General features: G+C 32.1%; 1 protein-coding gene across 1 annotated transcript; it reads right to left on the minus strand.

Annotated features, from left to right (window-relative positions):
• Positions 1–492: 492 nt before the first annotated feature.
• On the minus strand, positions 493–13,476 carry LOC134705431 (proto-oncogene tyrosine-protein kinase Src-like). The gene is made up of 11 exons (XM_063564161.1): positions 12,632–13,476; positions 10,642–10,706; positions 9,351–9,441; positions 8,027–8,088; positions 7,627–7,702; positions 7,019–7,099; positions 6,668–6,909; positions 5,300–5,420; positions 4,443–4,622; positions 1,515–1,649; positions 493–944 (listed from the first exon to the last, which is right to left on the minus strand). The coding sequence occupies exons 1-11, from the start codon at positions 13,455–13,457 to the stop codon at positions 766–768; spliced, it is 2,058 nt and encodes a 685-aa protein (XP_063420231.1). The 5' UTR covers positions 13,458–13,476; the 3' UTR covers positions 493–765.
• Positions 13,477–16,388: the final 2,912 nt, after the last annotated feature.

Genomic DNA, 16,388 nt, shown 5'->3' on the forward strand with positions numbered 1-16,388 from the left:
TTTTCTCATGTTGTAGTATTACAAACTGTACCTGTTACAAGTGAGGAGACTAATCAGTGGTTGTCGTTTGTTGATTTGTTAACTTTTTTTCGTTCATTTTTTAAAAGTTTTTTTTAACAAAGACATTAGAAAAATAATGTTCTTTTTTTAATGGGTAAGGGAGATAAATCAAACGCATATATTTGACATGTAAACAAACAAACTCAACGTATGAAAACGTAACATTCAACAACAGAAAATCAATCAGAACACTAATCTATTACCACAACAATAAAATGCAAGGTTGCAAAAAGAGTATATAATTGTTTATTGTTGTCTTTAAACATGCTACAATATCGTTAGAAATGTTTTGCTGCACACAATGACTGCTCCATATCGATACGTTCGTCGAGTTTCGTTCGTTCGTAAGATGTTAAGTTTTCGTACTAATATACTCCAGGTGACCCATAAGAAGAGAATACATTTTGGTGTTAAATGATTTTATTTCACGTAAATCAATATACTTGATAAACAATCTGCTTCAATTGTTTTATCATCGTTAATTCTATTTTGATATGAACTTATTGTCAAATGGGAATCTCCTCTCTCTTTTATGATTTCACGATTAAATAGTTTATATATTTCTCTCATCTACTTTTGATTAATGATTAACTGCTCTCTGACGTTATGATTGAAAAGAAAATGTCTAAAAATATTTTTATAAAATGTCCTTTAAAGTTTCTTTATATGTATTAAAATGAAAACACAATAATGGTAATTTCGAGTTTAAAATCCAAATATCATGTCTTCAAGAAAGTTATATAGGTTTTCAAATGTTGGTCTTTCTTCTTGATTTTCATTCCAGCATTTCAGCATCATATCATACAAATCATCAGGACAGTGAGTTGGCTGTTGATGTCGATAACCTTGGTTTAACTTAGATAATATTTCAGTGTCTTTTACACCTTAAGAAAGAAAACGGATTATATTACATAGATATAGGAAGATGTGGTGTGAGTGCCAATGAGACAACTCTCCATCCAAATAACAATTTAAAAATTAAACCATTATAGGTTAAATATAATCATCGCTAAAAGAAATCAACATTGAGTTTGATGTTGTAAGGTTGTTATTTATCAGTTACAATTAAAGTACTAGTAGTATCTAATGTGTATTTTACTGATCTATTGGTTTGTCGCAAAATGTGAATTTGACGAATGTTATCCTGTTAGTCCTTATCTACTCTGTTAACTATTCTATATTTGTAACAACCTCTCATGATAGAGGATCCTTGTCGCTCTTCAACTTCGTACTTATTTGGTCTTTTTTTATTTTTTCGATTCGAACATCAGTGATGAGTCTGTTTTAGACAAAACGCGTGTCTGACGTTTAATATTGTTTGGGTGGCATCTATGACGAATTGAATTGACACAATTACCTTATTGAAAAGAACTGCATAAAAGATGATGCTATTTTTTTTATGTATTTCGTGAAGAGGATAAGCAATCATAGTCAAAGTAAATAAATTAAAATACCTTGATATGGGACCTGCCCATGTGTCAGGATTTCTACAAGCAAAACCCCATATGACCAAACATTTGACTTTACACAACATTGTCCGCTTTTAAGAGTTTCCAAAGCATACCATTTGAACAGTGACGGGTCTATTTCTATAATAAATCATAGAGTTGAATTTATAGAACATGTATGCAGCGTATACAAAGTTGAAGGCTAATATACAGAAAAGGCTAAAATGCAAAACTATTTTTTATTACAATTATACATTATGTAAACTATTTATCACAATGAATCGTAATATTATGTTTCTCATAGGAAAGTGACGAAAACGGACTGGTAGTCATCCAGTAGTGGTTAAATAATCCGATTTTAGATCAGATCTGTTTCCTTAGCGTGTTGTCGCGATGTGTTAGATGTTATAAAATCCGATTAGGGGTCATGTTAGATTAATGTATGCAAATTGTCAATTAACGAATCAATTCGGGTTATATGCCGAAATATGGACAAAAAACTTTTACACAAAAACTTAGAATTAATAGAATGTATTCAAAATGTTACTTTCATAATAATGAAATATTTTATATATTAATGATTAAACTAGAGGCTCTAAAGAACCTTGTCGCTCACCTTGCTCTGTGTGCATATTTAACAAAGGACACAGATGGATTCATGACAAAATTATGTTTTGGTGTTGGTGGTGTGTTTCTAGATCGTATTTTATTGAACATTCTTGTTGCTTACAATTATCTGTATCTATAATGAAATCGGCCCAGAAGTGACAGTGGAAAATATTTTGAAAAATTTACAAAAACTTACAAATTTTATGAAAATTGTAAAAAAAACTACTATAAAGGACACTCACTCAATTAAGCTAGGTTCACACTGCCGATCAGATCAACTCGATCTAGCCCGATCACGACAAATTACGTGATCGGGAGACTGGTCTGATTCAATCGACAAGGATGTTCGGGATAGTCTACCTTAAAATAGGTTCACACTGCTGATCAGATCAACTCGATCAAGCCCGATCAAGACCAATTTAGTGATCGGGAGACTGGTCTGATTCAATTGACAAGGACGTTCGGGATAGTCTACCTTACTCGCCATCAATCTGACTTTCTACCCGAGAGTTTTTGACATGTCAAAAACAATCGAGTAAGGGCCGAAAAGCAAGCCACTCGAGAAGAGATCGAGAAATCGTCGAGTAGCGGTCGAATTGATCGGAAAAGGATCGTGTAGAGATCGAGTTCGGTCGGAACATAAAAAAGTTACCGATCAGTACTCATTCATTTCGACCTTTGCTCGACTTAAGTCCGATCATTTTCAGATTAACTCGACCAATGTCCGATCTCTTCCAGAACACTACGACTTCTATATTTATTTCATTCAAGACCAACTCGACTAATACCCGATCCCTTCGCGACCCCATTCGACCACTCTTCGATCTCTAAGAAGAGATCGGACATTGGTCGAGTTAATCTGGAAATGATCAGACGATATCAACTCGATCTCTACACGATCCTTTCTCGATCAATTCGACCGCTACTCGACGACTTCTCGATCTCTTCTCGAGTGACTTGCTTCTCGATGCCTACTCGAATGTTTTTGACATGTCAAAAACTTTCGGATAGACAGTCATATCAATGCCGAGCAAGGTAGACTATCCCGAACATTCTTGTCGATTGACCCAGACTTGTCTCCCGATCACGTAATTTGTTTTGTTCGGGCTTGGTCGAGTTGATCTGATCGGCAGTGTGAACCTAGTTTAATACCGCAGTCCAACTAGGCCACGATCGATCTACGATCTGTGAAAAAAATTTGATGATCGTAGTATGATCGTATAGATCGCAGTAAAGTCGTATTACGGTCGTGGTGAAGTCTTCAAGATCGTGATGAGCGTAGCCAACTTTGAACATGTTTAAAATAATCGTGGTTCGGTCGTGGTAAAATCAGGTCGAAGTAGAAGCGCAGTGAGAGCGCACTAAGGTCGAAGTAAGATCTCAAAAATCGCTGTACCATCGTAGAGAGAGCGTGATTCTATGCCAAGAGATGGCGCTACTATCATACAACGACGTTATTATGACCTCAGTACGACCATCACGTTCTCACCGCGACCCGCTTCTGCTACGACTATACCATACTGATCACGACCATAGTACGATTCTAGCACGCCCTTGTCGTTCTCATCACGCTCTTCTAACGACCTGACTACGTTTATACTACTTAGTATCACCATTATTTTCATTGTCATTTTCACATACTAGTACAATATATTGAATCTCTCCAGGTTTTGTTTGTCTGTATATAATAAAGACTTCTTTTCCATTTTCCCCAACGGCTCAATATGTCTTTGATAGTCAACTGGACAAAATATCGAAAATTTTGATAGGCGAATTCATTTTTGATGCTATAAGGCTACTGAGCATGTTTTCAAATGTGATGTTTCAAATCGTAAACATCAAGCCAAAGAAATTTAAGAACAAAATGAAGGATTGATTTTAATCCGATTGGTGATAGAAGTATGTAAAATAAGGGAATCTTGCTTAACCATCCTGACTTTCAAAATGCCAATTTTACTACAACTTTATTGTATTTTCGGAACTTTTTGTTGGATATCCAACCCTGAAAGGACAATCGAAATCCATAGTGTTGAAAAGAAACCGAAAACACCATGTTTCACTCGGATAGTTCGTTAGTTATCCCTTGTATCAACAGTCGAATAAGAATTTGTGTGAAATCCGCTTCTCTGGTTACTTTTTTATGGCATTGCCAGTTTAGTATTAAATAAGTCACACGTTTTGATTATATTATGATCAAAACGTGTGACTTATTTAATATTTCGAATACAATTTGTTTTATAAGATTCAATATGTTTAATTCCAAGAGGAAGGAGAGAGCCTCAGATGGATAACATAATCAACTGTATTACATCCATATAAACTTACTTATATATTTTTGAGGTGCTCCAACATAATTTTCAGGAAAAAAACCTCTTTGTTCTTTCATTTCACCTTCCCACCAGTTTTCATCCTCGGTACCAATAACTGTGATAACGTCATTCTTTTGAAATGACAATTCATCAACGCTAGCAGCAGTGTATGGATAAAGTGCAATGACTTTTTCAGCTGAAACATTTTAGTTTTGATTGAATATTAAAAGACATGGATAACATGTTTTGATTGAATATTAAAAGACATGGATAACATACTTATTTTTTCTTAGGGAGGGATGAGAGTTGAAAATGGGTTGCACATTTAAAGTAGGACCTGCTTGTCGTTCAGGAGAACCTGAAAGCCCTCGTTTTTTATGGGGTTCGTGTTGCTCACTCTTGTATGTTGTATGTTGTATTTTGTACACTGCTGTTTGTCTATTGGTCTTTTTTTTCTTTTTCAGTCGTGGCGAGTTTGGTAAATTTTTGACTTATGAGTTTGAATGTCCCTTTGGTAATAATTCAAAAAATTTGATAAAAAAAGAGGTGAAAGATCCTAGAAGGACATTCAAACTCATCAGTCGAAAATAATTTGACAACGCCATTGCAAGGTTGTGTAATCACACTCGCCATGTGCTTTATTCCCGCCAATCATTACATAAGAGAGAAGTTTAAGTATGTATCATGTACTAGTCATATCAATACATTTATTATTATTTTAGTAAAATGTAAAATACAGGTAAAAAACCTGCACCAGATATATAATGAAAATGACGTTAGATACGAGTTGAAATTTGAAAACGGTGATAACGTTAACTCGTGCATTGTTATTAAGAAATTGTAATTTGTGATAGAAAAGGTTATTGTACATACTAGTTACATATTCCAATCCAGAAATTTTAGCTTCCTCATTGTCTCCAATTAGAATTTTACTTGCTTGTAAACCACAATGCACAATTTTCATGGTCTCCAGCCAGGACATTCCTCGTGCAACCTTTTGCAAATATAAAGAGAATGTTAACACAGATATTCTATAATAATTCGCTTACTCATAGCAAAAATTTGGGTAACATAAGGAGTATCAAACGCTAATATTCCTGAGGCACACTAATAATTTCGGGTTAAAAAGAGGTTCTTTATCACTTAAAACTTTATCTTCCTTGCGCTCTGTTTGACTGCTATCATGTTATGTTTTACTACCAATTCAGATTTTTCATTTTCACCTTTGTTTGTTCCTATTATTGTATGGTAATGAGTAGATCAGTCATGGAACATTTATACACAAACTTTATTCTTATTTCAGTAATTTACATGTTTTTCACATGTAAATCAAGTAAAAATTTATAAGATCACTTATTATTTAGCATTAGTACTTGCTACTTATTCGTCAAACAAGTGTTTATAAAGAATTTTGGAAAGGACTGATTGACTTGGACTCAAAACGTGAATTTCAGTAACATAACTCTTGCTGACTGTATGTAAAAGAGGGACAAAAGATACCAGATGAACAGTCAAACTCATAAATCGAAAATAAACTGACAACTCCATGGCTAAAATGAAAAGGACAAACAGACAAACAAAAGTACACACGACACAACACAGAAAACTAAAGAATAATCAACACGAACCCCACCAAAAATTAGGGGTGAGCTCAGGTGCTCCGGAAAGGTAAGCAGAAGGCTAACTCTTTATGCTAGTTAGTTTACTTTTTCAATCTTAGACCTGAAAATGAGACTTGGAGTATGAGATAAATTTTCAAATGTTCCGCTTTGAGCGTTCCTGATGAAGGTAAATACAGAAAAGCGCTTTGGACGCAAGAAATTATTTAATGTGTTGTTTTCAATTTTTTAATGATAATTATACGAACTATTCTGCAGTGTTTTCTTTGAATTTCAGATTTGCCAAACCACTACCGCAAATACTTTTGCATTTAGGTTCAAGTTAGTGAGAGGTTTAGTTAGCTTTTGTATCGATATATAAGTATAGGGAGCATTTAAGCTAGATTAAAAACAAGATAAATCCACCACTTTCTACATAAGGAAATGCCTGTACCAATTCAAGAGAAGACAGTGGTTTTCCATGCGTTTGGTGTGTTTTAGTTTTGATTTTGTCATTTTAAAAGGAACCTTCCTCTTTGCTTTGAGTTCGGTATTGTTTTTATTTTACTGTTTACATGAATCCATGTATTATATATAAGAACGAGTTTATGTTGATGTTCCCTTTTTGAAATTATTGTCTTACCTGGGCTGCAATAGCAAGCAACTCTGTTTGGTGAAGTGATTGCCCCTCCTTCGAATGTAAATACTGTACGATATTTTGCGCCATGTACTGAAAAACAATGTTGTTGGATGCTTTGTCTTCAAATGCTCCATAAAACGTGACGATGTTTTCGTGTGTTGTTTTTGTAAGTTGTTCCACTGAAATATTTCTCGACCCCACCTTGAATATCTTGACTATCACTGGAATACTCTGTCTTAATTTACCTATTCAATGTAAAGTTTCGTTTTTGTAAACATATCTTGAAATATATTATACATCATTAATTCATTTGCACGTTATAAAATATGATATGATAAAGAAAATATTCTTTACCTTTCCATGTCTCTGTAAAATATCCAGTGCTCAGTTTGTGTTCTAACATAACTTCACTTGGTGATAAATTATTATGCCGACCTGAAATGAAATAACATGTGACATTGTACATTCAGAAAAACCTATCTAAGTAACGTTCGAACGTTTCCGGGATATCTAATTTATTTTACGAGTGCTGCGTCAGTACTGTAGTAGTTAAAGAATTGTCGCTGAATATCTATTTTGAATTTGATTTCACAGAAGATATATCTGCGACTGTCAAATCCCTATCAACGTAGCTATATTTTTACATAACAATATGTTATTTCTTTATTCCATGTTATATTTGTCACTATTCCGTTTGTGAAACTCACTTCTAGACATGACTTAATAATAATAATATAATATGTTTACCGTGTCGACCTCCAGTCTGTAATTCGCGCATTTCCAACAGCTTTTAAATTAACCGTCATAATAAACACAATTATTTGATCAGGTCCTGAGTGCAATAAGTTATCGAAGAAAGGCTTCAATATTTTCTATACTAGGTTTCCTCATAAAAATGATTACGATTACTTTTGCATAATCAAATTGTTTTCATTTTTACCTGCCCAACATATATTTTATACCTGCAGATTTTACATATGAAGGTTCTTTGGAAATTACGTTTGAAACCTCTGATATGTCCTCATAAACTTCATCCGTCTACAAAATAAAAAAATATATATATTTAGCAATTGTGTGTACAATTTCTGTTAGCATATAATCCAGTCGTGTGATAAAAAAAATATCCTTTTTTATTTCTTATTGTTTAGTGTGTAGTACGTATGTTTTTTTACAGTTCCAGGAAGTTTTGCCTACAGATTTGTGCAAACAAAACTATTTTCTGTTGAATGGAAATTGAATTACTAGAATTTTTGTTTTGGTTTTTATAAATTTTCCATTACAAATATATTTAAAATATCGACATGATAACATGAGTGAGCTTAATTGATATAACATTGTGAACAATTATTGACAAATACATACCAGTTTCTCAGATTGCTTTTCAGTTTTGTGATGATCCTCTTCCATACTGATGCGTGCTAAATCTGTAAGATAAATATTGTATAGAAGAAAACTGATTTCTCTAAAATGCCTGTGTCGCTTACCTGTTTCTTCCACAGTGGCCCCTTATGGGAACAAATCACTAATAAAGGGGGAACACAATATCAAGAGTTCCCTAAAAATTAAATTATGTTCACATGTTTATAGAAACTATCCTGCTTATAAATTTTCATTTATTTTAAAGTTTCAAGGTGTTTGGCAACACATGCAGAATGAAGGTAACAAAAGTGAAGTGCTTATCTTGATATAGATCTCAACATTTTTGACATGTTTATCCTATCAGATTTTCTCTCTCTCTACTTCAATTTTCAGGGTAATAGATAAAACTTGCATTTTTATCGGACACATTTTTCGAACTAGATACCATAATGATTATTGTGACCAAACTTAGAAGAATAGTGTTTTTGTAAGAGTTAACGGTCGACGACAATGGACAACGGATGTCAAGTGACGAGTAAAGCCCAATTAGCCCTTTGAGTCAGGTGAGCTACAAACGACATACGTTATTCCCTGGAATTAATATTGATATAATATCGCAATAGTTATTCTTATTTCAAGTATCTAATGTGTCGCACATACATGATCATACATATATTCACTTTCAAATAGTAACATTTGTTTAAGTTTAAATTTATTATATCTAACAGGAAATAACCAAACTCTACCCGCTATACAGATGCATTGTACATATACGTAAGATATATGTACCAAAAATCTATATCTTCACAAAGAATCAATTTATTTAACGTTCTAAATTTGGTTACTTCCGAAGACATGTTTCGCTTGGTGTTTCTACCAAAAGCAAACTTTATAATTTCGGCGTTCAACAAGATGACAAAAAGTTTAATTATTTAGTTAGAAATTTAACATGTTGAAAATGACGTTTAAGGTATAATAGAAATGAGCAACAGTCTTACCCTTAACGATATTTTACAGACAGTAATATATGCAGTGAAGGAGTAAAGAAGTCCGAATGCAGATACAAAAGAGGAAACTTCAAAATTTAAAAACCTAAATATTGAGTCTGACTGACTTTTTTAAATCTGACGAATATTTTTAGTAGATTTTTAATCCTTTTGATTTTTTCAAAACAAAAACTGAAAACAAATTATTGTCTTATCATACCTTTTTCTTATTCGTAACTGTTCTAGAAAGATGACATACTGTATGGACACTTGATTTTTTTCTCTTCTTCAAAGAATTTATTTCTCAAAAATATGTAACTATTCTGATTAATTTTCATTACCTGCCGATTTAACATATGTACTTCCTTTTTTTATTTGTTTGGTCACTTCGTGTATGTCATCATACACTGAACTGTTGTCTATATCTTCTCCCTACAAATATCATAATTAACATGGTTTATCAATATATATATTGACCGTGTAACGACTGTATAGTCAGTCAATGTCGTTAAATTAGCACTCCTTCTTAATTGAAAAGGGGGGATATTATAAAATACCAAGAGTGTGATTATAATAAAACACCAAGAGATGCATTTTTTAACACATATGTACTGAACAAAAATAACTTTAATAATTAAAAAAGAAGAAGAAATAAATCATTATTTACTAAATCCACAAACGCCTTAAAAAAACAAATAAGTGAGGATCCTTCTTGAAAAAGTCATTAGAACTGAGGACAGGGGACTCGTAACAGCTTGTTTGTTTTTCTACATTAGCATGCTGTTGTTATCGTGTACGTTTGATATGTATGTATATATGTTTATTGTGGTAATTCATATTGGTCATAAACTGTAAAGTTTATAAGGACAATAAAATATTTTATTTGATTTGATTTGATTTGTTAAAAACTTCCATCGTTTACTGATATAGCAAATATCAACGTTGCAATTGACCCATTTTAATTATGAACGTTTATGACGTCAGAAACCAATTTATTTTCAAAATTTAACAAACGTGTTGTAATTATTTGAAGTAAAATATTATCAAACAAAAAAAACGTGTGCTGTACTCAATGTTGTCAAATAGTAGGGTTTCCTTCGTTTAAAGGATTCACAGGCACGTTAAAGGTTGACGGATGACGGTCGACAGTTCTCGAGTAACGGAAACTTATATTTAGTACGTAGTATCAATATCATGGAAGCACAAAGGCAAGTTATACGATAAACAGAAATACTATGGAGCGAATTCATGCAGTTTTAAACTAATTTTAAGTTGATTTTGGCAAAGTGAGTTAACAAGATTAGAATGAAAAATTTATAGCCATGAGAAAATGACATTTCGGTACTGTCAAGTTGTTTCAAATTACTTTGCTCATCTGGGATTTATGTGTATTTTGAATTGCAACCGTGTTTTAAAAGATTATTGCCGAAAAGTAGATATTGATTGAAAAAAAGATGTGCTGATTGTTTCAACTACTGTTATATGAATTTATGTATAATTCAAAAAGGGATGGACTTGGTGTATAATATAATTGAAAAAGGGATGGACTTGGTGTATAATATAATTGAAAAAGGGATGGACTTGTTGTATAATGTTATTAAGAAAGCATTGTTAATGTTCTATACAAAGTACCTGTTGCTTGTTTTTCTCAGTTTGACTTAATCCATCCCTGTTCAAAACCTGGTCTTCTGAGTCTTCTGTATAATAAAGTAATAATATTTTGTTATCATTGCTATAACTTTTATTATAAGTGAACAACAGGACATTTGGAAGAACATAAATGAGACAGCAACTCGATGACACAAACAACAAAGATATGTTTACTATCATATTATACCTTGACCTTGTTATTCATTAGCGGCGGATTTGTATACATTCAGTATGCTATTCGTGAATTATTAAATAATGTTTGTCTGTTGGCATAAAAAAGGATATGAAGGAGGAAATAAAAAATATTAAAAAACCATTATTCGAAATAAACAGAAGAAAACACAGCGACTTAAATAATGATAAATCAAGTTTAAAAAAAAATACAAATAGTTTCCAAAATGTATTTTACAGAAAACTAAGGACCAGATTAAGCAACAAAAACCAAACTGAACACCGGGATGATCTCAGGTACACTGAGAGTAGATCCTGTTCCACAAGTCACAATCGACATGTGACTCCTGGAAAAATCAAGTGCATTGATCAGTCTCTATTTTTTGGGATAAAATTCGAGAAAAAGAAGGCGGAATTGATGAAAAGATAAATCACAAAAATGATGAACTCAGTGGAAAATCCAATTCGAAAATTCAAAATCACATGGCAAAATTAAAGGACAAAACACATCAAAAACGAATGGACAAGAACTGTCATATTCGATGCTGTCATATTTGATGCTATGACAAAAGGAAATTTTTTGACACAGAAACTAAGGTGAAACAAATCATGATGGCGTCAGTTATAATTTCTTTCGAAGGGAAATATTTAACTTTACCAGTAGGGGCCCTTGTTTCTAAAACAACAACCAGGACGCACTAAGTGATATCTTCATTTTATATTGTTAAAATCTACAGGGCTGTCTGTCTATTAGTATATATGTTGAGTTTTCGTTTTAACAAAAAAAATTAAAAAGTAAGGTGATTATCCTATTTTCTTTACAGCATGTACGTGCATTGCAAGTAAATATGATACCAATGAAGATGATACCAGAAATGCTTGTAATATGTATTGATGTCTTATGATTTGGGGAAAATGTCTTTAAAAAAACCGTGATAATAGAAAATTGACAGAAATGACGTAAAGGAGTAGGTCCATAAAGGCCTTTTTTGGCCCCAAAATATAGAAGTTTTACAAAATTGTTAAAATGTAAAATTTAAATTATTTATTAGAAAGTAGCGTTCTTCTGCTACACGAATATGGGCTGTTTTTTACAATACAATGCACATATATCGGGTACTAGCATCATTTAGTCATGCTAAATTCCTAAAATCTTCACAATTTTAGCATTTTATTTAGATTTTAGACGATTTTCGTCTTAAATGAAAGTGTCCACATTCGTGTTCATTCTTAATATTGAAATGTAAGTTGTATTTGATGATAATACATAACATATATAAAGGTTGAGGATGTACACGGATGCGGCCACTTTCATTTTTGACAAAAAACCTATGGAAAGAGACATTTTTTGCATAGGATAGATTTTTACTATTTAAGCTTCAATTGGAGCGTATTTAATGACTAAATCAGTTAAAATCTTTCACATTAACTAATTGAATCAACTGAAATAGACACTTAAGTGTTTAAAAAGTCTTCAAAATCTATCGTTAGATGAACATGAAATTTGCGGCCAAAATCTACCCTAACCTACCTACTCCTTTATTCTTTTTAGTATTTAGATATCTATTAATTTAGTTAAGAATCGTGAGAAACTTCATTTAATACAGAATAAAGTTAACAATTTATTATGGTCTATTGATTATGTTAATTTTTTTTTATCATTAACAAAATATTAACAAAATTAATATGTTAATTATGTCATCCAATGGGGTTTATATGTTTATCTAAGTATAACTTCCTAGTGAAAAGACTAAAGTCCTTGACTTTTATTTTCTGAAAATATTAATCTATAATAGTTTACCTCTATAATTAATTTTTGTGCGCAATATATCGGTCCCAGGTACGTACTTCAATGGACAAGGTGCATTCTGTACCACAATGTTACCTAACGACTTTACAGAATAGTTAACTGTGTCATTGTATGTCAATTTAACATTCCGAATATCGGATGTAACGCTTTTCATTTTCATTTGATCTCGATGTAAATCTAGCTTCAATCTTTCAATTAGGAGAAGTGCTTTGTTTTCTGATGCATGTTTCCGGATAAAATCCATTTCTTGTTTATAAACAACAGCACGGTTTTTTAACTCCTCAAGTTCTTGTTCGTATTTCTCAATTTCGTTAACATTGCGTTTCACAGTTTGTGTCAGATCCTTTGTCAATTTTTGCTCTACATTTTTTACTGTAGCAATGAATGATGATCGTACGGATCCAATATCAGCAGATATAAGTTCCTCTTGGTGAGAAATTTCCTTTATATTTTCATTCCCTACATTTACAATTTTTTTGCTGGTCGAAGATATCTGTTTACTCTCTTTGACAAGGTCATCTATTAAACCTGTCTGTTTTATTTTCAATGAGGCACTTTCTACTGGTTGAACGTTATCACAATGCTTGTGAATCTCAAGCATACATTGTCGGCAACATATTTCATCGTGGCTGCAACACACCAAATCCTGTACGAATAGACGGTGTTTAGGGCAAACAGGGCTTGACTGAACCAAAGCCGCAGGTAAAGTTGAAACAATTTGAATATCAATAATAGAATGTTTTAGTGTTAGTTTATTTTTTCTATGAGCTATGTCACAATCTGAACAAAGAGTTTCCTCGCAATCTACGCAGAACATACAAGCGGTATTTGTCCCATTTTCACGTGAACAGGGTTTGCAAAACTCGTTATCTGCCATTTTTGTGATTGACTACAAAGAAGATAACATTGGGTCATATATTTTTTTTCTTTAAACACCACACACAAGACGTAAAGAAATGACAAAGCCAATTTAAAACACTATGCATCGAAAGGATATACTACAAAACAGTAAAACAGTAAAGGAAACAAATCTGAAAAAAGTGTTAAAAAAGTAACATAATCTGAACAACCGAATGTTTAATTTTGTATTTATATAGTTTTTATAGAGGACCATGTTATTCGCATTTGTAAGAAACGTTTTGGTGGAATCTCAATCTTAATGTTTTGAAAACTACAATAATTATTTTAAGTCTTATATTGATATTGATCACTGAGTAATATATCAAAAGTTGAATAAGAAATATAAGTATAACACTATGTATAGATACTAAGTATTCAAACATGTTAAAAACTTTTTTTCTGTAAAAAAAGATCAAGTATTTAGCTGAAAAATATTTCCTCTCCATATGATAAATGTACAAGATCAACCGATTTTCATAATAAATAAATAGTAAATGAAAAAAACAAATACTTGCGATGAAATGAAGTTTGTCTTAAAATTTCTGGTGTTAATCACTCCTTTTAAACAGATTTAAGTGTATTTGCCGATAACACTTGATCAGGTATGTTATCTTGTCTGGTTGCTTTTAAACTTTGTATTTTTAAATATGTACATTGGCGAGGCCAAAATGAACGAGATTTTTAGATAAAGATATTTATTATCGCATGTCCTAAACATAGTAGGATGTGATTTGCAAAGATAAAGATGTGGACGTTTACAAGTACATTGTGAGATATCACGAAAATCGTATCTAGTCATTTATATGAAGTGTAATTACAATGTACGTATGATTTCACAAAAGTCAAGATTCAGAACAGAACTGAATCATCTTACCTTAACCTTAATTCTCCTGGTGCCAGAAGTCGCATACGGTCTCCACGCTGATTTTCCACCCTTTTTATCTTTTGCAGCTTTACTAGTCACGTTCCAAAAAGTAAAATCACAAAAATACTGAACTCAGAGGAAAATCAACTTGGAAAGATCACAATCACATGGCAAAATCAAAAAACAAAACGCATCAAAAACGAATGGACAAGAACTGTCATATTCCTGACTTGGTACAGGCATTTTCAAATGTAGAAAATGGTGGATTAAACCTGATTCTATAGCGCTAACCCTCTCACTTTAATAACAGTCTCATCAAATTCCGCTACATTTACATGATGCGTTAAATAAACAGTCACAATTAATAAAATAGTCAAAATATGGGTACATCAGTCATCATCGTATAACAATTTAACAGGACACAAAAACATCTACTATCTACGAACACATGGATTGATTTGAGTGTCTGACGTCAGAAAAATTATATACGTCACATAAATTTGTCATAAATATGTCCATCCTTGTTGGTTACATTTTCTCTGTGTTGTACTTCTCCATGTAGTGTTTGGCCTACCTCTAGTTCTTTTCCCTTTAGGTGCCCATTGCTGTGCTACATAACTGTTGTTGTCTCTTTCAAGCCTTAATATGTGTCCTATCCGTGTCCACCGTCTCCTTCTTATTTCACAACAGATGTTTCTGGTGTTAGATCTTTCGTTTACTGTTTTGTTTGATGTTTTACTTTGCCATCTTATTTTTAGAATCGTTCTTAGGTATTGGTGTGCTTCAGGATTCGTTTCTTTTCTTCGAGGTTTGTGAGTTTCCATGTTTCACACCGATACAATAATACAGGTCTAACGAATGATTTAAACAGGTGTATTTTTGTTTTTCAGCCATTTCCTCTTGCATACCATGTATTTTTTAGGCGATGGAATGTCCCTCTTGCTTCTTGATTTCTGTTCTGAATCATTTGCATACATGTAAATGTGCTTTGTATAAGTAGAACAGATGTGATGCTTTTTTTTAAAACTTGGTGGAATGTCGTCTCATTGGCAATTATTCCACATATCCTTATGAAAGAAAAGTCAATCCTGAAACAAAAAACTCGATTGGAACGATTCACAACGAAAAAGATCAATTTGTACTTTGTACGTTGAGTTTATCGTTAGTCTTTAGGAACATATAATGAATATCATAAAGAAAGAAAATAGAACGAGAATATGAAAATAAGAAAATTCTTCTTTCCAATTAAAACTTGTCATTTTTGTTTAAAATTTTTTTTTGCATATTTCTATGCAGCACAACTGTTAAGGACTTTCATTTATTCTCAACACTTTTGCAATTTAAAATTAAAGTGTCTCAATTGAATTTGATAAATACGAAATCGAAATCGATACTTTTATATATGTCAGAATTAAACAATTTATAGTTCAATAATGCATTATTTTTTTTTTTATCTTTTTAAAGATCCTCGCATTCAATGGGTTTACACATATGAAATTGAAAAACATGTAAAATTATGTAAATATTGGCTGTACATTTTGTATAGAATGAAACATCAGTGAATATTTGAAAAGTTAACACAAAACAAGGTTATACAAAATTATTGTTTAAAGCAGCATAACTCAATTTCTTTTAATGTTGTATTGTGTGACATTTTTGACGTAGTACATTTTCAATAAGCATGCTTACATTTAAATCGAAAAATGCCTTTAAAGATATTCATTTTGTTGTTTTTCGTATTACTAAAAAACAAAACGTCTATATACAAACATTACAGTAAAACTGTCACAGTCAGCTGTGGTAGCTTTACCGTTGTAGCGTCGTTATCTGGCGGTTTGTATCACAGAACATTGTATTTCTAAGGGAACGACTATTTTTCCTAAAAGAAAATATTATAATCCCAAACGAAAAATATTGTTATCAAGCCAAACATACACCTATAAAAGTGTTAAATTTGAAATAAAATCAAAGCGTTGAAAAACT

Source organism: Mytilus trossulus, chromosome 2 (assembly GCF_036588685.1).
Source record: "Mytilus trossulus isolate FHL-02 chromosome 2, PNRI_Mtr1.1.1.hap1, whole genome shotgun sequence".
NCBI lineage: Eukaryota > Metazoa > Mollusca > Bivalvia > Mytilida > Mytilidae > Mytilus > Mytilus trossulus.

Coding starts and splice junctions, on each gene's coding strand:
- LOC134705431 (XM_063564161.1), bottom strand. CDS start 13,457: ATGTTCTGCGTAGATTGCGAGGAAACTCTTTGTTCAGATTGTGACATA. Junction 9,442..10,641: donor CTGAGAAAAACAAGCAACAG/GTACTTTGTATA, acceptor TGATATTTGTAG/GGAGAAGATATAGACAACAG. Junction 7,703..8,026: donor AAAAGCAATCTGAGAAACTG/GTATGTATTTGT, acceptor TTTATTTTGTAG/ACGGATGAAGTTTATGAGGA.